Below are 27,739 nucleotides of genomic sequence, written 5' to 3' on the forward strand. Positions count from 1 at the left end.
ACCAGAGTTTAGAAAGTACAGTTGCCCACAATTTGTTTGTGCAGGCCGGTTAAATACCGTTTAGGCAGAGTCAAATAACTATGGACATTTAAAAGTGATTTCCATGGGCAAAGTGACTTAATTGGTAACTCTGAAGAAAGTTTCCAGCTTCATGTTTCAATGGCCATTTCATTTATCTATTACAAGAGAAATAATTAAGTTATTACAAGGGAAGATTGAAGTCTAAAATGGATTTCCAATGGCAGATATTGTGTCTTTATCCACTGTTCCATTAGAAGCAAGTCTATTCCCAGTACTGAGTCAGACTGACCCTGGCTTGCAGTTAAATTTGGAAATCACCCAGGATGGAGATCCCCCACCCCTGTGGTGGCTGCCCCAAAGCTGCTCCCAACTCCCCAGAGAAAGAAGGATTTCCACGCATCTGGTGTCGACACATTTTTTCCCTTATCAAATCACCTGCCACTACCGAGAAGCGTTTCACTCTATCACCTTTCGCCCTCCGAGGACTCACAGGCTGCTCTCAGACCACTCTCAGTCTCCCCGTGGCCGCACCCAATAAACTCAGCTCCGTCCACCTCCTGTTGTAGGGTCGCTGCCAGTTTATCATCTTCCACAGGGCCTCACCAGTGTCTCTAGACGTCTCGCACCAAAACTGGACCTACCCGAACTGGACCTCGGGAGCGGCCGTGTCCTGTGGGGGGACTCGCTGCGGGGAAGGTTCACGGAGAACTGCCTGCAGCCAGAGGGGAGCCCCGTGGAGCCGGGGAGGGGTGTGTGGTGTTCACCCCCCATCCCGAGGGGGAGGGAGCGGCGAGCTGGCTGTAACCCCCATCCCCTGCCCCTGCGCTGCTGGGGGAGGAGGGGGAGAGATGGGGAGCAGAGCTGAGCCCGGGGAGAAGGGAGGGGTGGGGGGAGGCATTTTCTTCCCCTAACGAGTCTGTCTTTTCCCCGTGACTGTAACGGGTGAGCTGCTCCTCCCTGTCCTCATCTGGATTCCCCAGCCTTTTGCTTTATTTTCTCCTTCCCCCTCCTGGGGGGGAAGGGGGGAGTGAGCGGCTCCTCTGGGCTCAGACCAGGGCAGGGAGGGACACGGGCAGAGGCCACCAAGGGGGCTGGGGCACCCACTGCCCCGGGAGCTGCCTGTGGGGGTGAGGGAGGTGGCGGGGTGTGTGTGTGTGTGTGTGTGTGTGTGTGTGTGTGATGAGCGTGGGTGTGCATGTGTGAGCACGGGGTGGGGTGTGTGCACAGGTGTGGATGCAGAGGGGGGTGTGTGTGCAGGGGGGTGTGGGGGTGTGCAGGTGAGGGGGGGTGTGTGCACAAGTGCACGTGCAGAGGTGTGTGTGCGTGCAGGGGGGGGTGTGTGTGCAGGGTGGGGTGTGCATACAGGGGTGTGTGAGTACAGGGTGGGTGGGTGTGTGTGCACAGGGGTGTGTGTGTTTCTGTGCACAGGTGTGCATGCAGGGGGGTGTGTGTGCATGGGGGTGCGTGTGCATGGGGGTTGTGTGCATGGGGGGTGTGTGCATGGGGGGGAGTGTGCATGGGGGTGTGTGTGCATGGGGGGGAGTGTGCATGGGGGGGTGTGTGCATGGGGGTGTGTGTGCATGGGGTGTGTGTGCATGGGGGGTGTGTGCATGGGGGGGTGTGCATGGGGGGTGTATGCATGGGTGTGCGTGTGCATGGGGGGTGTGTGAATGGGTGTGCGTGTGCATGGGGGGTGTGTGCATGGGGGGGTGTGCATGGGGGGTGTGTGCATGGGGTGTATGTGCATGGGGGGGTGTGTGCATGGGGGGTGTGTGCATGGGGGTGTCTGTGCATGGGGGGGTGTGTGCATGGGGGGGGTGTGTGCATGGGGGGGTGTGTGCATGGGGGTGTGTGTGCATGGGGGGGTGTGCATGGGGGGTGTATGCATGGGTGTGCGTGTGCATGGGGGGTGTGTGCATGGGTGTGCGTGTGCATGGGGGGTGTGTGCATGGGGGGTGTGTGTGCATGGGGGTGTGTGTGCATGGGGTGTGTGTGCATGGGGGGTGTGCATGGGGGGTGTGTGCATGGGTGTGCGTGTGCATGGGGGTGCGTGTGCATGGGGGTTGTGTGCATGGGGGGTGTGTGCATGGGGGGGAGTGTGCATGGGGGGGTGTGTGCATGGTGGTTTGTGCATGGGGTGTGTGTGCATGGGGTGTGTGTGCATGGGGGGGTGTGTGCATGGGGGGTGTGTGCATGGGGGTGTGTGCATGGGGGTGTCTGTGCATGGGGGGGTGTGTGCATGGGGGGTGTGTGTGCATGGGGGGGTGTGTGCATGGGGGTGTGTGTGCATGGGGTGTGTGTGCATGGGGGGTGTGTGCATGGGTGTGCGTGTGCATGGGGGGTGTGTGCATGGGGGGTGTGTGTGCATGGGTGTGCGTGTGCATGGGGGGTGTGTGTGCATGGGGGGTGTGTGCATGGGGGGAGGTGTGCACGGGTGTGCACGCAGGGGGAAGCGTGCGCGCCCACGTATGCGTGCGGGGCTGCGTGTGCGCCTGCCTGGGCGCGCGCCTGCGTGCGCGTACGTGCTCGTGCTTTCTGTGAGAAGTTCTCGCCCCGAGCCTCACCGCGCTTGCACCGGGCCCGGCTGCCGCCCGCGTGTTCCAGGCAAAGGAAGCAGAGAGCCGCGCGTGCCCAGGGGCGCGCGTGCCAGGGGAGGCTGCGCCTGCCCGTGTGGGCGTGGCCGAACGCCTCCCCCCCCCCCCGGCGCGTCCGCAACGCCCCGTGGGCGTGGCGTGGCGGGACGCGTCCCCGCCGAGGAGGGGGCGTGGCGGCGCCGAGGTGTCCGCCCACAAGCAGGGCGTGGCGTGGCGTGGCGTGGCGTGGCGTGGCGTGGCGTGGCGTAGCCGGCCATGGCGCGGGTGCTGGTGGTGGGCGCGGGGCTGACGGGCAGCGCCTGCGCGGCGCTGCTGCGGGGGATGGCGCCCGCCCACCTCGTCGTCTGGGAGAAGGCGCGCGGCGCAGGTGGGCACGGCGCGCGGCGTGGCGTGGCGTGGCGTGGCGTGGCGTGGGCGTGGCGTGGGCGCGGCGCGGCGTGGGCGTGGCGCAGCGGTCTCTGACCGGCGGTTTGGCGCAGGGGGCCGTATGAGCACCAGCCGCAGCGCGCGGGGCGCCGCCGACCTGGGCGCGCAGTTCGTCACCCTGGAGCCGGAGAGGGCGGGGCCGCGCCTCAGGTGAGCCCCGCCCCTTTCCCCCATCGCCCCGCCCCTTTCCCCCATCGCCCCGCCCCTTCCCCCATCGCCCCGCCCCTTTCCCCATCGCCCCGCCCCTTTCCCCCATCGCCCCGCCCCTTTCCCCCATCGCCCCGCCCCTTTCCCCATCGCCCCGCCCCTTTCCCCCATCGCCCCGCCCCTTTCCCCATCACCGCGCCCCTTTCCCCCATCGCCCCGCCCCTTTCCCATATTGCCCCGCCCATTCTCCCCGTCTCCCCGCCTCTTTCCCTTATCGCCCCTCCCCTCGCCCCGCCCCGTCCCCCCTCGCCCCGCCCCCTTCCCCCCCTCGCCTCAGGCGCGGCGTGGGGTGACAGGCAGGCTCGGGGTGCAAGAAGAAGCGTGAGGTGCCTTGTCTTCGTGGGGACACGATGTTTCTGCCCTGAGGAGGAGCGGCGGCTGGCCGTGGGAGGAGTGCGTGGGTAGGGCCTGCTTGGGCTCGTGAGTGCGCAGGGTGGCTCAGCGCTGGCTGGGGAAGGGGGGGGTGGTGTAACAGCGACTGTAAAAAAAGCAGAGTTTGTGTGGGAAGCGGGGAAGGTGCAGGCGTGTTTCACGCACCTGTGTCCGTAATTCCTGCACTCCACAGTGGCAATGCAGTTTGCACTGATACTCAGAGCTTTAAGTAATTTGTATAAGCCGCAGTCACGGTTCTTCCTGAAACCTTCAGGTCAAACTGCTAACAGTTTCTGTTACAGGCGTGGTAGGGAGGCTTGGCCTCATGGAAAAGGCCAGCCCCAATAAAATAGAAAGGTAGTCTCTTCTTTTAGAGCTACGGGTCTGGCTCGAAACAGAGGTTGTATGCTGTCATTGAAAACTGTTCTCTGAATTTGAAAGTTAGGCTGGTCTTAACTTTAACTGTGAAAAATAATGACAGCTGCTGTTGGTTTTCATGCAGTGTATTTTCATTTCTGTGCTGTTTGCTCCCTTTAAGCTTCTATGAGGAACTTCTGTCTCATGGCATCTTGAAACCGCTGACTGCGCCCATTGAAGGAATGGTAGTGAAAGAAGGCTCGTGCAATTATGTGGCACCCCAGGGCATCTCCTCTGTTGTCAAGTATTATTTAAAACAGTCAGGTAATTTTTTTAGACGCCTTTGTATGAAATGTAAGGTTTTAATGATTGTTTTTTTGATGGCATTCTTGAACTGCCTTTCAAATTTCAATCTCCAGTGAGAATGTTCAAGCTCCTTGTTTGTTTACATGTGTCTTGAAGTTGCTTAGTTGGATAAACATGTCTGCAAGCTCTATACATTTCCAAGTCCTGCAAGTGCTTCGCTGACTTCAGCTGCACTGCTGACATATAAAAATCTCTATACAAATATAACATCTGTAGCATCAGGGGCCAAGCTTATATTTACTGTTGGCTTTAGCATATGAAAGTTGGACCTGACACAGTTAGGTCAGAGACAATTTAGTGGGCGTGAGATCATGGTTGAGAGGAGTTTTGAGTTGCATCTTGAATGAAGTGAATGTTTGGGTATTTTTTTGTGAGTGTGTACTGAAGTTAACTGTACTTCATGTGAGTTTAAGCAAGCAACTGGGTACATAGTGGTGAGCTACATCCTGTGTTTCGTAGAAGTGCGTGCTTATGCAGTATGTGAGACTACTGCACTGGAAGTCCTTTAGAAGAGATTGAAGAAGATCATCTGCTAGTTTAAACTGTAATCATTGCATTAGGTATAATGTGGCAGAACCACTTGTACAGTGTAGTGACTCATTTAACTCTGGTTTGAAAAATGTTAGCTTTATGAGTAGTCAAATGTTGTTCCCATCATGTGACTGTTTTTGTATTTTTTTTAACTAGCTGATTTTTTAGGTCCTAATCTTGTAAATAGTTAACTATATTCCTGTCTTCTGATAGGTGAGGGATGCTAACGGGGGCAATGCTCTCTCTTTCAGCTCCTGGGGGTGTGCTTTGATTGCTTACCCCATGCTGCCTCCTGTACTCCTCAGATTTCACACTGATATGGTTCAGCTCCCTAAAGCCACACTAAACTAACCTGACAAAGGGAGCAGCTGGTAGTTTTCCATCTGTTTACTGAACTGAATCACCTCAGAGAGGAGTCAGATGAATACCAGCCCTAGCACAGGGGAGTGATGGGATCTTTTCAGCTGATGAGAATCCCCTCTTTTAATGTCATATGCTGGCTGTTAAATTAATTCAACCTAATTTGTGAAACTTTGCCCTAGGACTGTCTGTGTGCTTTGCTGTTTGCAAGTCATCCAGATCCTCAGTTCCTACTAATCTGCATTTTCTCTGTGGAACTCACCATTACATGTATTTATCTTATTTTTCCACGCAGGTGCGGATGTCTTCTATGAACACCATGTAACTCGTATCTCTCTCCGAGATGGGAAATGGGAAGTCTCCAGGAAAATGGGACAAATGGAACAGTTTGATATAGTTATTCTCACAATGCCTGTTCCACAAATTCTTCAGCTGCAAGGTGACATTGTAAACAGTAAGTTCGTATGTGCAAATCACAGGTATCTAGCCTAAAATGGCAATTGAGCATCTTGTATAGCAAAGAAACACTCAACAGTCTGAGTTGTCTGTTAATTTCTGCCAGATTAGGGTGAATCTGAAAATGGTAGGAGGTGGGTAATTTTGAGGCCAAATGTGTGGCACATGAGTATTAATAGCTTGATAGCAAAAATACCTAAATAGGTGAGTCAGTTTTTAATCTGATCATAGGTGTGATCAGATTTTGATCTGATCACATTTTTTTTGCTGACTTCTGAAACAGCACTTGTCTAATTCAATAACTATTTTCAATTTATGGAAAGACAAGAGCCTCAACTGGTCCCCACCTGGTGGTTTCCTTGTTTTATCTCTTTGTTGACATGTCATGCTTGTTTTCAGTGCTGCCCTTGTTATGTCTGCAGTAGGGATGACCTGGAGAGTAAGACTTGAATAACAGCTGTGGTGTGGGGAAAACCCCTAGGGCATTTCAGTAAGCCTAAAGTCATATGAAATGCAGGGGAGGAAAAAAAATCCAGATCAGAACTCTTTGGTCTCTATAAAATGAAAGCTTCTCAGACCCTCCAGCTTGTTTGCTGTTTCTAGCTGCCCCCTGGGGGTTGTATTCCTCAAGCATGAGTAAATCTCAATTATTCTTTGGTGATTTATTGGGGTGAATGTGTTAACAGTGCCATGGGGGCTCAGAAAGAGCAGCTCTGTGCTGAGAAAGAAGTTCAGGTCTGGACAAGTTTACTAGTTTAGATGTGTTGTCTCGGGTGTGAGGCGTCCAGGGCGTTTTCTGAAGCCAGGTTGCTGAATCCTGCTCACTCACGGTAGCTCTGTCCCTGGGAGAGCTGGCTAATTGAGGTGCTGTGCTGAGGATTTGGTATATTTGTTATGAGACTTGATCCGTGTGGATCCGACACCTTCAGGATTTACAGGGCAGAGGTCTTGATGCAGCTCTGCAGGAGATGGCTCTGAGGGCTGATGCTGAGCAGGAGCCAGGAAGCCCAGCCAGGCAGAGCTGTTTGAAGTGTGCTGGGCTGTGGATTTATCACCCGAGCTGCAGTGTTGTACTGAAGACATGCTGGCTAATAACCTTTCTTTGAACTCAGCACGCTGGCAGCAGCGCAGGGGCATCCGCGCGGCTTGAGTCAGTTCTGGTCAGGCAGGGCTTGTTGCTGCTCTGCTGCCAGCTCCTGAAGTAGACACTTTCAAATTTGTGGGTTTTCTGCCTTCTGGTTTGTAGGAAAACCACCAGTGCTTGAAAGATGAAGAACTGACTTCAGCACTTGGCTCCTTGTGCTCTGCTGCGTTTTGGATTTTAATATATTTAAAAACATGAGTGCGATTTGGAAGCTGTCTGTTAAAAGGTATCAGAGCAATAGGTGGAGATGGTTAGTGAGCTGCCAGGGTTTACCTGAAGTTGATTCACAGAAACCTGTGTGAGGGAAAATAAGAGGATGGGGAGGGGGGTGGGGAAGAGAAGGGTAAATGGCAGCAGGACGTTGAACTGCAGCACAGTGTCTTATGGTAGCAAAGGGAAAATTGATGTCTGAACATGGTAAAGAAGAGAATTATTTTCATTACAATCTAGTGTTTTAAGCTTTGTGCCTAAAGAAATAAATATCCTCTAAAACCAGGATTTCTCTGCTGTTTCTTGTTTTATAAGCTCTACTCATTTCCCCTGTCCCTTTACCTTGGCAAGTAATGGTATCCCCACTGAATTTTCTTGGTTAGTGAGTATGCTCTTTCACTTCATACTCTGAATCACATGAGCAGGGTAAATGTATAGACATCCTTTTCAGAATTGTATGTTTTCCTTTTAATAGCCGCGTGTGTACTGTTCTATTATATAAAGATACAGTAAACTGATGTTAAAAACATTGACAAGTCACTAAGAAGCACAGCTTTGCAAGCGTTCGAAAGCAAGAGCACAGTGATGTGTAACAACTATGGTGGGTCGGGCCATTCCTCTGTCTGCAAGTAGAGACATTATCTCAATTTTTGGTTAGGCTCGTTACGACACCCTAACATGGAACATCGCTCAGAGATGCTTGCAGTCATGTCTGACTCTCAAGCTACTTCAGCTTGGTTAGCTCAGCTCTCAGCAGATGAGAAACCTCAACAGCTCAGACTGTACAAGCACCCGGGGACGGGCGTAAGGAGGTGGCTGTTTGATTGCTCAGGGGTGTCATTACTGGGATAAATGACTGTGGGGATGGGTCTGGTCCATCCCGTCTTTTCCAGTGGTGGTTGATACTGAATGTCCTGGGAACAGAAGAAAAGCAGAGGTGGTGTGTTGTACTGTTTTCTCTGAGCCTTTCTCAGGTTCTTCTAGTCTGGATCTCAAGACCTTCCTCAGTCAGAGTTGATGTCTTTGCAAATTGTTTTTCTTGGGGTAATTTAAATCCTTTAATGTCCAGGAAGTGGGCAAGTCCCTTTCAGAAGATGTAGTTAAGGTGGAGAGTTCATTTCACTTGCTCTTGGAGTGTTGGAACTGTCAGATGTTTTCCACAATGTCCTTTACTTAATCTTCTGTATAACTGCAGCATTAACTGTTATCTGAGGGAACCCAGCAAGTTTTGTCTTTCTCTTTCTCTCTCTGCCTGTAGCCTGTGTGAGACTGGCTTCCAGATTTCCAGGCAATTGTTAATTCTTCATCTTGGGCAACAGGACTGACTCCCATACCCGGGAGTTCCTTAGCCTTGGAGCTATTGGCTTCTTTTGTACTGTGTCTTTAGGCTAAGAAGTTAGGGGAAAATAGCTGAAAAGAATGTAAGAAAGATGTTTCAGAGCCTGAACAGGGCATAGATTGCAGATCCTTTTTGACTTAACAGTGATCTACCCTGGCTTTCTGTGTCTCTAAATCTCAACCTTCTATTGATTTCATGTCAAAGAGCTGGGTTTTTTTATGACAGAGAACAGGGCTTTCTTGGATCCATCTCTCTTGGGATTTAAGATGCAATTTTGTGTTAAGCTTAAGGTTGTTAACTGTGGGCAGCTGCTGAAAGGAATATTTGTCCTCTCCGCCCATGCTGACACTGTCCTGCTTCTGCCTCTTCTGTCAGCACTGGTGAGTGGGTAGCACGCTTGGGAGTCAGATCTGCTCCCTGTTTTGACCCAAAACTGACTCTGATGGTGCAAATGAGTATGCTGGTTTTCACATGGCTACGCAGGCTGATCTGACTTGTTGAAAGATTTGCCTGGTCTCCAGTGTTAACCTGCACATAGACTGAGGCTGCTTCCTTACCCTTAAACCAGTTCTGTTCATCTGTATGCTCTGGTCATCCAAATCCAGAGGCAAAGTTTGGTGATTCTAATGGAAAACGTATTTTCTCATTCCCTGTACACAAACTAGCAATTCCCACTGCTCCTGGAAGGGAAGGGTCCTGCTCCTTGTTGCAGACTCCCCCCTTGCTGTCACTCGGGGTGGGAGCAGTCATTTTGCTGCTGTGCTCAAGCTGCAGCTGAAATGAGGGATGTGCAGAGTTGGAGGGAGGGGAGGGCTAGCAGCAGCAGCCTGTGTGGCCAGCTCAAAGGTCATGTGTGACTACTCTGAGACTGCAGGCAGGGGGCTTAAAGTGAAGGGGGGGACAGGATTTAGTACAGCTACCTTAATTGCTGATCCTGAAGGCCTGTATTATATAGAAGACACTGAAGCTAAATGAACGATGTGGCTTGGCACCTTGTGGTAATGTTAATCTCAGTCACTGTTGTGATTTGTGATGAGCAGTGTCATTGGAGCAAGCTTTGGCCATTTCCCCAACAGCCTTGTTTGACTGTAACTGACCTTTACTGCACGCCCTCCTTTGTGTCATCCCTACTTCGATAGCTTCTTAATTAGAGGCAGCTAGTTTAAAGATCTTCCATATCCTCCATAATTTTCCTCCACGTTTCCCATCTGAGGTTGCTGTCTGAGATGCCTTTTACTGTCAGTTTTGCTGCACACTGGAGATTGAACTGCTATGTGTGGACCTGTGCCAGGTTCCATTTTAGCCACTTAAGTATAATTGGATCTATCAGTTCAAAGCCAAATGAAGTTTTAAATTGATTTTGATGAGGGATTGTTAGCATTAACGTACAGATGAAGGCTGTGAAATAAGTGAAGGTGCAAAGGAACAGCTGTGTGGAGTGGGTGATGCTTTGATTCATTAGCTGGCATTGGAATTGACCTTTGGTAGTTGTGTGTAAAAGAACCTGAGTTGGAGAGGTCAGATGACGAGCCAGAAGTGGTAATTCACTCCTTACAGGAATTCATCATTTTCCTGTTTGAGCTTTGAGATTGACTCTGTCACGTTGGTACTTCCCTTGCTTGAGAATGTTGTGACTGTCTGAATATTGTATTTTTAAGCAGTGGTCCCATAGATGATGGCTGTAAACACGCGGTATGTTTCTTCAGTAGCAAACCAGCTTGGGCACCTATGCCTCTGTTTTCAGCAATGTGTCCTGAAATTTAGGTTCCTATATTTCTAGACAGGTGCTTCAAACAAAAGCGTCCTGTGCAGGTGTGTGGTGCGAGTTCCTCTCCATTGCACAACTGGTGTGTGTGTGCCTACACCCAACTCGGTGAAGGGCCAGCACCTGGCAAGGTGCCTTTGGGCCCAGTGGCTGATCTGCTCTTCACTTGCAAATGTTCATTTGTATCTTTATTTTGATGACTTTAGGATGTCTTTATTTAGACACCTTTCATATGCTGTTTCAGAAAGCAAATGAGATGAGGCTTTTCAATTTGAAGCAGACCAGGATTTTACGTTCAGTGAGATGACTTGTTAGTTCTCAGGTTTGTGTTCTGGCTTTAAGAATGAAGACTGCTGACAGGGGCAATGACAGCCTACTCGAGGGAGGTCTTCTTGCACTTCCCAAGTTTTTTGAAAATAATTTAAATTTATTTACATGATATTCAGAAAACTAATATTTTGAAATAATGACCCTCACAAATTTTATGTTCTGTGGTAAAGTTTACATTTTAATACTTAAAGCTCTGCAGACTAAAGCTTTTGTTAGTCTGATTTATTAGTTTGTGGTTTTTTCCTGTTCTTTAGCCTTTTAGGTGAGCCTGAACATTGTGTCATTGTGAAGCTGTATACATTTAGGAGGAGACAGAATTCAGTGGCCTTTGGCAACCTGGAATTATCATTTTAAATGGACTGTATGAGAAATGACTGTTCCAGAATGACTTCTTTTATGAGTGTAAAGCCAAAACTTAGATCAATGGAGAAGTTAGTGTGTATGCAAACACCTTTTTTATTTATAAATAAAAAATATATGTGCACATATATGTGTATGTCTGTATTTACATATGTATTTTGTTCTTCTCATTTTGTAAACATAAGTTTACTTATATTCTTCAGTTTGTTTGTATTCTTTGGCTTTTGCCAGCATTTATCAAATCTTAACTGAAAAGGGGCAGGGAAGGAAATGTCTTGCCTAGGACCAACCTTTTTAGATTTATTCATCTTCATTTTCAACCTTTATTCATTCCTGCTACAGCTGTCGTGCCCAAATAGACTTAACAGTTGCATATTTAGCAATAGCAGAGACAGAAGTAGTACTAATGCTGCTGGAAGTTATAGGCTTTGAAATCTCTTAAACTAGTAGAGTTGTTGAATAGGTAGTCTGTGAAACAGGCATTCTTAGGGCTTTTTGGTACTGGTATCTGATGAAATTGTTCTTCACTGGTTTGATTTGGTTGGTTTCCATCCAGAAATCATGTATGACCTGTGTTTACTTGAAGTTACAGTAGAATTACCAAAACACATTAATCAAAAGATAAAAAAATCTTTTGCAATGTTTTAATTTTCTCCCCTGCTTGCATTTTTTTTTTTTTTATATAACATGCAGTATATGAAGAGTTAGTAACTTTATGAGCTTTTAAAATAGCTGAGTACTGATAATTGGGTTGAGGCAGAAGGGGACGAGTTAGCTCCTTGCAACACGTTTGGAGCAACAATAGGTGGCAGCAATCAAATGATGTATAGGACATTCAGCTTGAATGAATTGAGTGTAGTGCACTTACTTGTATTTGGGCTTTACGTATGTTGGTAGTAAATGTTGTGGTAATGCAGAAGGTAAAAGGAAAATGAATAAATGTTTCTGAGTTCTGTAATGTAAATTTGGTGTCAGAAAATGAATATATTTGCTTAAAAGCAGGATCTTTGCAAATGAATGGACTAGATTTTGCAAATGTCCATAATCTAATAGTATTTCAGACATGCTGGACTGTTACATTTGAAAATGTTTGAAAAATCCTAGATTTATATACCAGATTCCATATGATCGCTAAGCAAAATAGTCCTTTTCTGTGCATTTTCAAAGCAGATTGACAAACCCTTTTATCGGTTCTGGTCTTAGTAAGACAGCTGACAACATAGTAATTAAAGATTACAACAATTTGCTGTAGTTTGTGTGTTCAGAATGTTTTCATTAAGTTGCTTTACTTAGAATTTAAAATTACAGTTCTGCGTGTTTAATCTGCTAATAAAATGTAATGGCTTGGCTTTTGTTTCAAGTTTGACCTATTTTTTTTTTCCCCATCTGTGTGAATGTCTCACATGTTTTAAATAATACAAGCTGATGAGAAGATACAAGTAAAATAGAACTGTATTTGCATAGGGAGGTTTTATAATGTGAATTAGGAAAGCACAACTTTGATAATTTTTCATGAGTCCCAAGTTCATGCTGAGTAAATGTGTTTATTTTTGGATAGCATGATGATAAATTCTGAATTTTTGTAGTTGTAGTTCCAAGCAATCTTAGCACGGCTTCTCCAGGCTTTGAGTTTGCTCTCATTACCTAACATATCTAAAATGTCTAGTGTAAACATGTACACTGATTTGTTAGTTACTTATCAGACCTTAGGAGCTGAGGTCACACCATGCAAATATTTGTGCTTTCTGGAAATACAAGTGCTTATTAGTTTTGCATGGGGATAGCTGTTGATATTAGTGCGGTCCTTTAAAAACCTGTCACCCATTTGACGTGGAAGCATCTTAGTACCCACTGAGGTTGTGACAGTGGAAGGATCTGTGGTGGTGACATTGGGCAATTCACTCTGATGGAAGTCCAGGAGGCCGTTGTCTGGGTTACCAGTGCTGCAGCAGAAACTCAGGGCATCTTACTCTAGTGAAACCCTCCATCCTTGCCCGTGGGAGAGCTGTTTGCAGGGGGCAGCCAGGCAGGGAACAGCTTTCCTTAGCTGTAACCTGGCTGTTACGATGGGCTGTTCTCGGTTTCGCTTCTGGCTGTGACTTTCACCTGTGATGCAGTGAATGGCATCCTGTCCCCACCTCCCACTGCTGGTCTCAGCTCCACCTCTTACCTTCCACTGCAGTGCTTTGTGCCCTCTTGAAAGTTGATCTGACTTGCCAATCCAGCAAGCAGATATAGATATAGATACAGATATAGATATATATATATATATATATGTGTGTGTGTGTGTGTGTAAGTACGGGGTGGTTTTTACTTGGTCAAAGAGCTGGATTAGCTCATGGAAAGGTCTGACAAGCGTGAGAAGAAAGCAGGCAGAAAGGAGAGGGTGGGACTACAGGAGCAGAGGTGGGTCTGAGGAGGAGCAGCGCATGCCTGTCTTTTTCAGCTGCCACTGAAACCACTTACATCAGCCTTTAAAGCAGGCAAAGTTGTTCTCTGCCTTCTGCAGCTCAGGTACAGCCTCCCTTCTTAGGGAGTACTTTTTAAAAAAGGCTACCAGAGCTGGAGTTGTACATCAGGGATAAAAAACAAAGTAGGCCACGTGTTATTCTTAATTGTGTTTGACTTAGCCTATTTCTAGGTGCTTCTCTGTATCTACAGTGCTTATAGTGGACTTGCCCTTCAGGTATTAGTTGAACACACTGAAAGCTTATTGAAAGTCACATAGGCTACCACACTGACTCCAGTGACCCTCTTCCTCTGAGAAGTGTGAGGATTAAACCTGATGCATGTGAGCATGGAAGGTCTGAAAAGGAGAAGGAAATGGAGTATGTATTAGATAAAGGGCTACTTTGCATTTTATTGTTGTTAGTCAACACTGCCTGCCTTTGGTGGAAAGCTGAAGCTTTGATTTGACAGATGTCAGAGTAAAACGGAAGAAAAAAAGCAAGGTACAGTGCTGGAAGAGGAAAGTACCCTGCCTTTTGTCTTCAGCCTTAGAGGGAGTGGGGCAGCTGCTTCCCCGTCCATCAGATCCTTCGGCCAGACCAGGATGACAGCTCTTAAACAGAAACCCTGCAGAGGGGGTCTTGCTCTGTCTCATCATCTCTTTTTAAGTGCTTGGTAACATTGCAGAAACATTTCTTCCAGCGGTCCCTATTACTTGTCCTACCCTACTTCCAGGCGGTCGGCTGTATTAGCACAGCTCTCTGTGGGACTGGTGTGATCTTCAGTTCAGCATGTGGCCCACAAACTTACTGACACTCTATGTGCTTTCAGCAAGGGTAGGTGAGCAGCACAGGGGCTGTGCAAGTGATTGAACAGTGTGAGCAAAGAAATACTCATGGGTCTGTGGTTTGAATTCTAAGTTTAGGTTTCCTGTGTAGTCCCAGCAGAGATTCAGAGCACCTGCACGTTAAACTGGCAGCAGATTGTGCTGATTTAACTAAACTGGTTTTGAAAAAGTTACTTCTGAGACGTAAGGCAGTACTGCTTTTGTGTGTCGACACGTTTAATTCAGCCTGATCTAGCTAGCTGGAATTACTGTAACCTGCACATGTTTCTCCTCCTGTCCCTACTGCCTATGCTGGTTGGAAGAGTGCTTCAATACCAGGGGGCTTGATTGCAAGAACTTTATTTAAAGCTTATTTAGCCTCCTTATGTAATTCCAGTAGCCTGTTTAGAAATAGAGAATGGGACCCCAGGAATATTGGATCAGCTAAACACGAGCCTTTGTGCATATGCACACATTAGGTTTTTTCCTAAATAATAAAGGTGATGGTATTTGAACGCAGGACATAATTGGAACAGAACAAATAAATGCTCTAAAATTTGTTTATCTCAACAATAAACACAGATACCTCTCAGTTTTTCCCAACAGCGGACCATCTTTGGTACTGTCCAGGGATTGTGTTTAGATAGAGAAATCTTTCCAAAGCTGCTCTTTGCCATGAGCCTAAAGGAAAGAAAAAGTTGCCTGCCAAAAATGTGACCAAACTGAGCAATTCTGAAACTTCTTTGTGTCTTGTGGGACATGCATTTAATGAGCTGATGGTTTCTGTGTTGTAAGAAGCTTGGATGTGCTACTTAGACTTATTGAAGAATAAATTCTAGTTAAGGCATTTATATCAGACTCAAATTTTTAGATCCTGAATCTAAAACGGTTTTGATGGTTGATTTTGGGAAAGAATGATAACATATATCTCACCTATCCCTTTGAGTAAAATCCTTTTTTGACTGAAGTTTTGCTCTTGTTTTTTTTTGGGGGGGAGTGCGGTGGGGGGGGAAATGCTTTTAGAAAAGCTCTCCTTCCTTCCCTGTTACCACACCTGCTCAGCATACTTGGGAGAAAAATGTGGAAAGGTGACCATAGGCTGACTGACGTTTTACAGCCTCCGTTTTGATGTGAAATCTACAACTCTATTGCTTTTATAGAGTTGAAGACCTTTGAAATGTTTGGTGCAGGTTTGCAAGCAGTCTTAACGTTTAATTGCTTGCTTTGGGATTTATTTTTTTTAATTAGTGCTGAAATCAGGCAGACAGAAGTCTTCCCTGGAACACATTTTTTTAGTGCTGTGTCCGTTTTAACATATACTCAAAGCTTAGGCAAAGCCTCTAGACTGGATGGGTTTTTGTGGATTTCTGGGGGTTTTTTAGTAGTTGCTGGCCACTCACACTGCTGTAATTGAGACTGTTCTTCATAAAGATTATCTTTACCTCCCACGGATACATCTGCAAGTTATTTTTGCAGTCCACATCTGGATTAGAACAGGAAAAAAAAATAATATTAATTTTAAACTTAATGAGATTTTGGCTCCATGGAGTCAAACATAAAATTTGCATTGAGCTTGCAGTCAGCTTTTCACACTTGGCATCATAATTTCCAAGAATGTATGATATGTTCTTGTATTAAAAAACCCTCAGAAGTGACTTACCCTCAGACACTTTTTGTAGGAACTAAGTTCTGTTCCTTTACCTGTGCCATCAGGTGAGACTTTTATTTTGCAGCAGCGTTGCAGTGCACATTGTCAGCCTTAAAGGTCTAAGATGGGTCAGCTCACTGATGTGGCTGAATACTGACACTAGGAGAGAAATCCTACAACTAAAAGGGTTTGTGTTTGTGTCAGCAGGTTGGTCTGGTTTGGTCTGTGGCTGTGTGGGCTCTGGAGCTGAGCAAACCTGAGAGAGATGTGAACCCCCTCTCTATTTAGAAAGTTGTAGCTGGGTCAGTTGAAGCTGGCAGTGAAATTTAGGATACAGGCTTGTTTCCTCTGTTCCCTCTCTTTCTTCCTGTTCTTTGTTCCTTACCAGATAAAAAACCTGGGTCAGTCCCTTAATTCTCTTCCCTGCATGGCCAGCAGACAGCTGTGCCAACCCAACTGAGATGAGGTTGGGGAGTATAGTAACAGAAAAGACTGGTCAGCACTGGCAGTGGCTTATGTCGTCAGAGAAGCTGAGGACAGTGGTGTTTTCCTTCCATGATTTCCACCCAGGATATTATCATATCCTGTTAGCATTTTAGCTGTATGGTGTTTTGGATTTACCTGTGTTGCCTTAGAAGCCTACACTTACTGTTGGCTGCCTTGCTCTTCTTTAGGCTTCGAATTCTGTGCTAAATCCACTTTCCCAGAGATACTTAAAGCAGTGTGTGTGTCTCCTGTGACTCTGTTCTTTTTTTAAAAAAAAAAAAAAGCCCAGCCTTGATAAACTGTTCAGTGTGACTAGTGTAGTTCTCACCACATCTTGGGACAGAAAAGTTACTGACAGTACTGCTTTCTGCAGGCTTACTGTTATTTCCAGTATTTTGTAACACAAGTTGTCTTGAAGAATTGGTTAATACTGCTGGTGTGTTTGACAAAATGAGCTCTGTTCCAAGACTTGTAATCATAAGAGCTGCTGTGCTGTTCTGACCCACACGAGTTTCCCCAGAGCTAGCAGATGGCTGTGGGGGCTCACCCGGCTTCTGCCCAGATCAGATGGCCGAGAGCGGAGGTTGAAGTCTGCGCAAATGAGCGTGCTGTCTCAAATAGCATGCCTGGAGGTAAGGCCTTGTGTTTGTCATGTACCTTAATAGTTTTTTGAAAACCATAAATATTGTCTGAGGTTTATAATAAGTCATGTGAGAATTCCGAAAGATCTTTGGGTCTTGAGTTAATTTAGCTGAATTTCTGTTTTCTTTAGTAGCTGTTTTAGTATCTGCCATCAGTTCTTCATCTAGTGATGTTTTGAGGAGTTGAGAACTCTTTCACATGTGGTTTGCAAAACAACTTGGAGTACTACTTCACTACTATGTTGCTTTTTTTTTTTTTTTTAATTTTTTAAATTCATATAATTTCTAATGACTGGACTACCTTTATATAGTATATATAGCATAGCAATTGAATGTAGTAACGTTCAAACATCTCCTGTTTGCCCCAAAGTTGTTTTAGGCTTTGCTTTTGCACCGTATTTTATTGACTGAGTACTGAAATTTTAATCTTTGAAATATCTCCCTCCAGATGAGAAGTCCTCATGTATGTGAAACTTGATGGAAAGAGGATTTAAAACACTAGTTAGTAGCTTATTAGCAGTTGTCAAGTGGATTGTTTGTAAGTGTTTGGATATCACGGACCAGGATTTGCGGTTGGGGTGATCAGGATGGGCTTTGATGTTGGATATGGTTCAGGGAGCACATGGTTGTTTTCCCATTCCACTGCTGTCCAGCAGGGTAAGCAGGCAGTCTCACAGTCCCAAAGCTTATTTAATTTAGGAAATGGAATGGGCCAGACCAGAAGTGAAGGTGTTATTGGTCAACTTTATTGACTTAGTTGATGAAGCACCCTCTGTTATAGCAATGGACTCAGTTGCTACAAATTATTAAAAATGTAAAGAATCTGTTGCCTTATTTAAAGGTATTAAAGCTATCCTTTCACTTGATTTATTCAAATGAACAAGGAACATGCAAATAAGGCTTTCCAGAGTCAGTCCTGCTGCGCCAGTAGCCTCCAAGTCTATTCCCAAAAGTAATGCTTTAAAAATGTAAGTGGACTGAAGTGTGGCTGATTAGTGTTCCTCTGTAAAGACAGGTATGAGAGAATAAATGTACACCTCTACATAAAGAAGGATTTATTATCTTTTCTCATCAGATTTATACTTTAGGGAGAACGGGGTAGCTGCCTATGGTAATTTAGGAAAGTAAATTTTATTAAATGAACTATGTGCAGACAGCAAGTGGTTTAAGTGTCTTGCAGACTTAAGTGACTGCCGAACAAGAATGTGGTGCACAACTTTGTAAAGCATAAAAGAAATAGATTTGCTGGCTGTTTGCATATCCTTTTCTCACCAGTGCCATAGGAAGTGTGTTTTGGAACACTGATCAAAATCCCTGTCATCTATTCTGAATTAAGGCATGCTTGTTGCAAAAGTAAGCTTGAAACCAACATTGGCATTTTATAATGTGTTATGCTCAAAGACAATTTAGAAGCAGGCAAAAAAATTAACTTTGGAATGATCACTTGCTTTCGAATGGCTGAACTAATTTTAGAATTGATGCCCAACTCAGTTGAAAAGGTTGGTTATTTCTATAAGATAGAATTGTCTAAACAAGAGCTTAATTTTCTACTCTGAAGAAAATGCCATGTAATTCTTACTGAAACAAGGAAAGTTGCCTCAAATTTGGGTTTTGAATATTTTTAATTGATCTGTAAAGGACCATTGGAAGAATTAAATACTGATTGAACTGAAGTTTCTAGGGCCTTAAGTGTCCTCTCCCGTACTTGCATTTTGGTTCACGTAATTTACCAAGTAAATTCTTGCTTAAACTTCAGAAATACAATTTTCTGGTCGCTTTTAATATTTTGTATGACAGTATTCCTTTGCATTTACAGGAGGTTGTCATCTCTTTATGGTGCGGAATCTTGAACTTCTAAAAGTATCTCATGTTTGAAAGCATGTGAGAACTTGTCTCCTTCTGGGTATAAAAATTGACATTTTCTTCATCTTTCTGTTGTTAGCACTCTGTAGGGTGCTAGCACTTCCCAAACATTTTCATAAGGCATCACATAATAGATACCTCTGGATGTCAGAGCAAGTCTGTTTGCATCGTGCTTGTGCTGCAGGACCCTAGCAAGGTTAGCGCCTGTAGGGTTGGAAAAAGGTAGGCTAATAAATTACGTATCTGTGATGCTGTCAGAATGCTTCCAGGAAGGTACTCTAGTCTTCAATTGCGTACTGCTTAAAATACTGGGAAAGGTCATCATTTTGGCAAGCAAAAGAGGTAGCACTTTTTAAACTTCAACTCCTCCGAGTTTTTTCCCTTTAGTTCTTTAGAAGTACGTGTGGCTTTTCTAGCTCTCTCTGATAGCAGACACACTGCTGTGTTTTCTGCTTCAGATACCGTGGAAGAAGTAGAAACACCTTCAGATATTTGGAAAATAAATGTAACATTTCAGTTGTTTTATTGCTGTTGTTTTGGGTTTTTTTGTTTTTTGTTTTTTTTTTTTGTTTTTTTTTTGTTTTTTTTTTTTTTAAACCTTGAGGAGGTGGTGAAATGCCATAGTAATCCCATGGGGAAGAAATCTGACAGTTCCTTGTGAACAGCTTCAGTTTGAGGTTCATTAGGGAAAATGGTTAGCTTTCATGTATCGTAGGTGCTCAAAAACATTATGGTAGCCTGAGGTTTTGGAATGAATGTAAGTGGGATTTTCAGGTGGCCTGCTGGCCTGATCTGGAGTTTATATCGATACCAGTTTTAAGGGGTTTGGCTTTGTAATTTTTAAGCCCTCATAAATCTTCTGGCAGTGAAACTGTGCTGCTGATACGTGTGTGTTTATAGACAGCAGTACATACTTACTTGGTTTCTTTTAAGTTAGTGTTTCTTCTTTTCTGTCATTTTTCCTTTAGCCACAAGTGTTATATCGCTTCTTTTGTGTGTGCGTGTTACCCTGACAGTACTTGTCTTTTACTGTAAAGTCAAATATCAAGATACTAAGTATTACAACAGTTTGTGAGGTTTAATGCAGGTATTCACTGAAAATGGAACCTTTTATTTTTTTAATGGGATTTGCAAGGCAGTTAAGTCTGGGCACCATTTTGACATCAGTATTTCTGCCTTTTTTCTTTATTTTATTTGGTCAGATTTTTGTCAATAGTCACCATCAATAGTTGAAAAAGGTATAAACAGTTTTCCAAGAAAGGATTTGTTGTGTCAGGAGGAGGGGAGAGTTTGGCTTTTCAATACAGCATTTGGTATGATGCACTAATGGCAAAGAATTTTTTTTTTCTATTCCATCTGGTATTTTTTTAATATTCTATGGTAGGTTGCAGCTGATCTGTCACTAACTTCCAAGGAACCTTTTTTTTTTTTTTTTTTTCCCCCACTGTGTTACATTTTGAGCATTAATTCTATATAGCAATGGCTTACCTTCTAAAGTTGGATAAATTATGGCGGAGAGGGGCCATTTGCAGTCAGGTACTGCTTTCTTAATTTATCTGTGCTTTTGTAACACGTGCTACGCATATTTCCAACCCTTTGGAACATCTGAGATGAGAGACAGGATGCAAAACGAAAGAATATGTGGAAGGAGTACTGTGTCCAGCTCGGGGTCCCCCAACAGCAGAAGGACCCGGAGCTGCTCGAGCGGGGCCAGAGGAGGCCACGGAGATGCTGGGGGGGCTGGAGCAGCTCCCCTGGGAGGCCGGGCTGAGAGAGTTGGGGGGGTTCAGCCTGGAGAAGAGAAGGCTCCGGGGAGCCCTTCGAGCGGCCTCCCAGGGCTTAAAGGGGGGGCAGGAGAGGGGGGGGGGACTCTGGATCAGGGGGTGTGGAGGTATGATGAGGGGTAACAGTTTTAAACTGAGAGAGGGCAGATTTAGATTAGATAAAAGGAAGAAATTCTTCCCTGTGAGGGGTGTGAGGCGCTGGCCCAGGGTGCCCAGAGCAGCTGTGGCTGCCCCCTCCCTGGAAGGGTTCAAGGCCAGGTTGGACGGGGCTGGGAGCCCCCTGGGCTGGGGGAAGGGGGCCCTGCCCGGGGCAGGGGGGGGCACTGGGGGAGATTTAAGGTCCCTTCCAACCCAAACCATTCTATGATACGTTTCTATGATAAACCAAAAGAAACAAAACAGATAAGACATCCAGAACATGTGATACAGTTGAAGCCACATGAAACAATGTACTGATCATGGGTGAAGCATTACAAATATATGCAGCTTTAATTTATTTTTTTTTTTTTTTTTTAGCCATTTCATACTCTTTTCTGTTACTGGTTATATTTTAGGTATATCTGAATACCGGGCAGGGAAGTTGCTTAAAAAAACAAGCAAAATCCACTACTATTAGTGGAACGATAGTCTAACAACGAGTCTTGTCAGAACATGAATCTGCAAACGTGGTAGTGTGAATGTGGTTTGTATGCCAGTGCCCGTTTTCAGCTTTGAGGAAAGCTTAACTTCTCTTTATCAGTATCTCAACCTGTGCAAATGGAGGTTAACGCTTACCACACAGATAAACACTGAGGGTAGGATAGAAAAGTTTGATTAGGACTCGATTTTTGAGACAAGAAAGCCTGTCTGGTGCTTTTCCGCTCTAGCTCTGCAAATAAGATCAGTTATAGGTGGTAAAGAACATGGAGATGTAGCATAATGTTTAATAAAATATATGGTGTTTGCTAAATATATTTGTATTAGTCTACTGAAGCACTTTCCCCTGCATAATGCTGTGACTGTTGTCAGAGTCTCTGAGGTATTTTCTGCTATCCTTCTCACACATTTGAATAACCTGACTTCTTAGGCTTGCTGATTTACTTTCCTAATATTAATTTTTCCATCGTTACAAAACTGCAGCTTTTAAAAAGTGTTGCTTCTGTTGTTGCCTCTTTTCTTAAGGGCAACCTTAATAGCAGGTGAGATACAAAAGGACAGGAGAAAAATACCATGATGGCAATACATACTCGGTTTTATGTGTCTGTACATTGTCTAATACTAGCCAAGAAAAGAAAACTGCTTGTGGGAGAGATCATTGCATAACTCGGAACTGGAAATTAAATAGATTCATATTACACTGAGAGGAGTTATGGCACTTCCCCTTTGGTATGTTTTAGATCACTAAAAGGAGTCATGATACAAGAGAGAAATGAGGTAGTTCATCTTTGTTCACCACATTCTATGTTAAGTCTTCCTTTGTCACCAAAGCATGTATTTTAAAAGAAAATACGGGAAAAAAAAAAAAAAAAACAACACGGTTTTGGTAAAAGAAATTATTACCATGGCATGTCAGAGGTGTATTTTACAAAAGGTTACAGTGAATTAACAAAATGGCTTGTTTGGTTTCATAGCTTTTCTGAGGAGGGCTACACAGTGCATCATTACAGTTTTTTACTGGTAGGTCAAACTACCAACTCTAGATTACATCTGTTATTAATTCAGTTATTTTTACTAGCACAGTGGATTGATGCTTTTTTTTCCCCATCATTGTGAGATCTGTGCTCTGAAAATCATTGAAGTATTTGACAGACACCAAAGCATCAGACATCTATCACAGGTACCAGCTAACACCAATTCACAACTGTTTCAAGTGAGAGAATAAGAGAGGAAACCAAATCATGTAATTCATGTTTAAAATGAAATGTCTTATGTACTCTCCTTGCAGAGCAATTAGAGAAATTATTCAATTATTTATCAGTTTCTCTGCAAACCATACTGTACGTGTGTTTGCAGGCTCTTGCTCCTTCACTGAGGTCTCCTCCAGCACTTCCTTCGACATGTGGCAAAAGGGGAGAGATGAAAATTTCTTCTAAGAGTATATGGTTTTATTTGTAACACGTTTCACAACTGTGACATTCATAGGCAGGGCTTACTGGTGTACCACACTCCTACTCATTCACTCTGCAAGCAAGAGAAACTTCTTATACGTGCACTCACGTTTTTAAGAAAAACAAAAAGCGTATGGAAGTAGGTGGAACTTTATTTCTGTCAAACTGAGGATAGACATTACTTCATTAAGTTAAAAAACCCCCCAACTTTTATATAGTAGAAAACCCATCCACTTCTTAACTGAAAGTATGCTTCTTTGCATGATAGCAGGTAATTTCTGTATGTAGAATAATACTGTATTTCCATCAGAAAATTTCCTGATGATTGATGATATGGGAATGCTTGGAGAAGAAGGGAGAGTGACAGAAACTAGTCCAAACAAAGATGTTGTGGTGTGTGCATGAACAGAAAACTCTGTCCTTAAATGAACATATTGCTTGCTTGTTTTTTCTACTACATGATGTTTAACTTAAAAATGCTAATAAACTACAGCCTCTTGATCTGATCATGTCCAGGTGATTAACAGCATTTCTTGGTACTGTTAAAGCAAGTGTGTTGTTTTTTTTTTTTTTTTTTTTTTTTTGTTTTGTTGTTTTTGTTTTTTTTTTTTTGTTTGTTTTTTTTTAAATTGATGGTTTAAAAACTATTTTGGTGTTTATATTCCCCTTTCAGTCTTCTTTAACAATTATGTCCATGACAGTTATGATATAAAAAAGGAAGTACAAATATTTCAAATATAGGTGTTAGTCTTAAACCTGCTGGCATTTTTCTATGGTGACTGTTACACAGTGCTGGATTGTGGTGCTAGCACAGACTTTGTCATGTACCCCTGTCCCTCTCAGTCTTCTTTCTATCTTAATTTATAAATACAGGTATATGTAGATTCATTAAATGCAAGTAAAAAATTGAGTGCTCTCAGCTATGACCGTCTCTCTTTTTTTTTTTTTCTTTAATTTTTTTACAAACTTCTGTTTTTCCATTGTCTGCTTCTCCATGCTTACAGGAAAACTAGAATCTTTTCCTGATCTCATCAGCTCATGTGGAACAGGGTCATGCTTTACTGTCTATAAAGCATGGGACTTTCAGTGGTACGTCCCCATGAAAACAAATAGAACTACGGTCACATTCCAGACAGTGGATTTTTGCCACTTCCTGTGCAATATGGACTCTATTTCTAAATGAAGACAAAAGCCTTTGTTCTGCTGAGTCACGCTCCAGAACAATAGACAGCTACAGAAGAGTTGGTACACTTTGCTTCTAGTTCCAGTTTTGACTTTGAAGTTCTCCCCTCTACTTGCTTCTCTTTTTTTTTATTTTATTTATTTTTTTTTTTAAATGCTAGAGTTGCAATATGATTTCACATGCATGTTCCTGCACATATTTTCTCTGAGCTCTGTTGTTACAGTTCTCCCTTTCGGTTGCAGCAATCCTATTGACTCTCACCAGCCTGCAGGTTTTGTCTACTTCACATAAAGCTGCTTTATGAAACAGGGAAGTGGAAGAGAATGATCAGCTTTCATGAGTCCAAAGCATATCATCTCCCAAGGTGATGAGTAATAATAAATTGTTATTTTTGAGGTGCCTAATTCACTCTTTGATTGCTTTGAAATGCAGCTGACAACTCGTTGAAACGTATTTGAGGGATGCAGGTTTACAGCCAGTGGGGTGTTATGGTAATAACAGGATATGATCCATGAAAATGGCTGGGTAACATAGATGTTATAATATGCCTGAAGCCATCGTGAGCAAATACCATTTGAATCTTTTGCAGTACTGCTAAAAATTAATTGTGATATTGCCTAGCATTAAAGGCAGTGAAAATTACAGTGGATTAGAAAAGTGTGTAAATGTGGTTTTGTGAAAAGGGATGGAAATGAAAGAAGGGGAAAAGGAAGAGCCCTGTGGGTGTCATCTCGCTTTTGCACCAAATAACAGTGGGATAGGAGGACCTGCCATCTGTTAAAAGCTTCAGAGTCCAAACTTTGGTTTTAGAGAGCATAGTGCTGACTGATGCTAGCAACAGGATCACAGGCTTAGGCGAAATTTGCGTGGTGCTGTGATCAGTTAAATCCTTCTCCCTTACAGAGTAACAGGGCTGCTGGTAGTGTGGAAAAAGTGCGCCTGCTGAATCACTTGAAAAGGGGGGAGGGGAAGGAAACCCACAGTGAAATAAAACCCTAGATTAAGTTTTACACTCAGATGCCTAATCTAATGTCTGCATGAAGTAGAACAGATTGCAGGTTATTCCCAGGGGAGATTTTAATGGGGTCTTGAAGGCTTTATCAATTTATTTTTGAAAGTTCTGGCACCTCACCTTTTGTTACAATCATTGCTTTCAGCTTTATAGTATTACATGTTTAGCTCTAGGAATATCTATGCTTTTAGTGTTTTTTTCCCCCCTCAACATTATTAATGGGTTTTAATAAGAATTATATTGCTAGCTTCCTGTGATACTGGTGGGCTAAGCTGACTGAAGCTCTTTGAATCAAAAAGACAAGGTATTTTGGATTGCAAAAAAGAATTGAGATGTTTGTTCCTGTGGGAAGTTATTTTGAGCCTCCTTCTTATCGTTTTATTACTTCTTCATACTTTATAGCATGTCCTTCACTGAAAAAGTGCACTGCAAGATTTGGTACGTGTTTAGCTGCAATTTAGGTATATGCATTTGTTTTACTCAAAAAATAATTTTAAATTGAGTTGCCTTAATTGTACAAGGAATGTTTGAGAACAAGTTGGTAGGAGGCAACACGGACTAACTGAATTCCTGATATTAAGTGATTTTCTTGGGAGGACATTGGTAAACAAAAAAAAAATACAAAATTCAGGAACTGTCCACACAAAAAAAAAGTCCCAACAGAAAGAAAAAGAGGAAATAAAATGTAGAATCCCTGAACTGAGGAATAAAGGAAGAAGTGAGAAGCAGTCAGCAGAAGAAATGCTGGTTATTAAAATTGATGGAAAATTCGAGCATCTGAAAAACCCCAGAAGGATTTACCAGTATGTGCTGGATATTTACATGAATATGCAATAATGCATGTCTTCTCAGAACCATGATAAAGCAGGGGTTAGAGAATCCTAGAAAAATATACAGAAAAACTAACTTTACTTTTAAAATAGTACTGTCTCAAATTATCCTCTTTCTTAGCTGGTGATTACTGGATCCAACAGTTCGTTCAACTCATCCTGATCAAAGTTGATAGTAGGATTTCCATTGAGTCTTTTATTATGACTAGATTTCATTCTTCAACCATACTGAATACTGAAGGATGCAACTGCCTCTTCATACGAGAAAGCTGAAAAATTAAGGAAATTAGTTTTGCAGAGCTACTGAGAATAGTAATGGGATAAATAAATCCAGCTGAAAGTAGGGACAAAAAAAATATGTTGATTTTTTCCTAGGAAACAAGTGGCTAAATTACAGTCCAGAAGCTGTGTCCTCCCATTAAGATTCAGATATGATGGGGGCTCTTGGTGCCATTTACAGGACTTGTACACCTCTCGCCATGGAAAATACGTCTGAAATCCCCAGGCTACCTTGAATAACTTAGTTGTGTTTATTACAGTCAGAACACTAGTAAAAAACCTGAATGTTGGCTGTGTAACATCCTGCCTATGGAGGCACAGCTGTATTTCAGTCTAACAATTTGAAAAGAAAGGTACTGGATGCCCGTAGAGTAAAACGACGTTAGGAAAGAAGATGATGATGCATGTATTAGTCTTGCAGAAGAGAAAGATAATTACTGTCAACCATCATCTTTTTTTTTTCTTCCCAAACTGTTACTTGATTAACATAATCAAGTTATAGTCAGAGAAATTGCTCTCAATTAGTACGTAGTTTGCCAATTATAGCTTCTATTTCAGACTTGATAAACGCAGGCAAGGTGAGCCTGAAAGTATGTCTGGGTTTTTTTATGCTGTATCTGCTGAACTAATAGAGGGTATGACTTCTCTCAACAGCATGTGCCAAACTTACACCCTTAAATGATCAAAGGCACAGCAACACAGTTATTTAAGATACCTTCATGTCTAAGAAGATTTAGCACTTTTATTTCTTGGCACAGTTTTAAATCTTCCCTAAAAAGACTCTTCAGAGTAAATAAGAAAGCTAATTCAGTAGCCCTGACAAAACTGGTACAAAAGATGACACAGCTGCGAACTGATTTTGAAAAATCCTTTAAAAAAAGAAAACGTACACACCACAATTCTGAATTTTTACTGGAACAAGCAAGTCCCTTCTATCTTTTTCCATACGAAAACTCCTAATGTGTCAGCTGCTGCTGATGTTGGTTTTTTTTTGTTGTTGTTGTTGTTTTTTTGTTTTTCACATTGGTGGGGGTAGAGCTCCTCATCCACTTCATAATCTCAGCCTCTGTCCTCGATCCCTCCTAGATTTCCAGTGCTGCCTCACCCCAGGGAAGACGGTCTCAAACGCCTCCAGCAAGATCTCCATCTTATTGCCTTTATGGAGTGCAGTGGATGCCTGAAACTTCCCAGGCTCCTGCAGCTACCCTGGGGCCTCATCCAGATGTCAAGTGGCTTTCGTGGGCACCACTCTGGTCAGATCTAAAGTGGAGCCCTGCAAGACTGAGCCATCTACTTTTCCTCCAAGGGTAGTCTGCTGCCGGGTGGTTGTGGTTGTTAAAGCACCCTCCTTTCCAGCACGATTTTGATGCTGTCAGTGCTGAGCAACCATGACTTGATGTTTGCAAAATGGCCCGGGACTTTCACCCGCGCTTCTGTCCCCTTCTGGCAGTGTTGGGAGCACAGAGTGTGGCACTGGACAGGTCTTGCCGCCGTGGCGTGACACTTGTTCTGCTGACCTTCATCACCTTGGCACCAAGAGATGGGGTTCCCATGTACTCTGAGTTGTCTTGCAACGCGGGGTAATGAGAAGATGCGTCTTCAGCACTTCAGTTTCCATCAAGATGCAGAGAGATGACACTGTTCTTCCTTTAGATTGGCCTTATCATTTTCAGTCACAGGACTTGTTTTTCATCTCCATTCAGTACCCACTTCACCTTACTTTCCGTAAAGCTTTTTGTGTCCTTTGGTAGCTTTTACACCACCACCAGAGGAAGACAAATAACTCCATGGCTAGAAAGTTCAGTGAACTTTTG

The 27,739-nt window shown here is 43.8% G+C and overlaps 1 protein-coding gene across 4 annotated transcripts in view; it reads left to right on the forward strand.

The window, feature by feature from the left end:
• The first annotated feature begins 2,835 nt into the window (after positions 1 to 2,835).
• The window catches only part of RNLS (renalase, FAD dependent amine oxidase), a 76,416-nt gene continuing 51,512 nt past the window's right edge, over positions 2,836 to 27,739 (forward strand). For all 4 annotated transcript variants that reach the window (XR_006165212.1, XM_042791454.1, XM_042791444.1 and 1 more), the window contains exons 1-4: positions 2,836 to 2,982; positions 3,095 to 3,191; positions 4,159 to 4,301; positions 5,530 to 5,688. Coding sequence is in view for 3 of the 4 variants with exons in the window: in XM_042791454.1 (XP_042647388.1) it covers positions 2,871 to 2,982; positions 3,095 to 3,191; positions 4,159 to 4,301; positions 5,530 to 5,688 (511 nt within the window). In the remaining variant the exon portion in view is untranslated. The remainder of the gene's footprint in view (positions 2,983 to 3,094; positions 3,192 to 4,158; positions 4,302 to 5,529; positions 5,689 to 27,739) is intronic.

The sequence above is a fragment of the Tyto alba genome, unplaced genomic scaffold (assembly GCF_018691265.1).
Source record: "Tyto alba isolate M040663 unplaced genomic scaffold, T.alba_DEE_v4.0 Super-Scaffold_1, whole genome shotgun sequence".
Taxonomy (NCBI): Eukaryota; Metazoa; Chordata; class Aves; order Strigiformes; family Tytonidae; genus Tyto; species Tyto alba.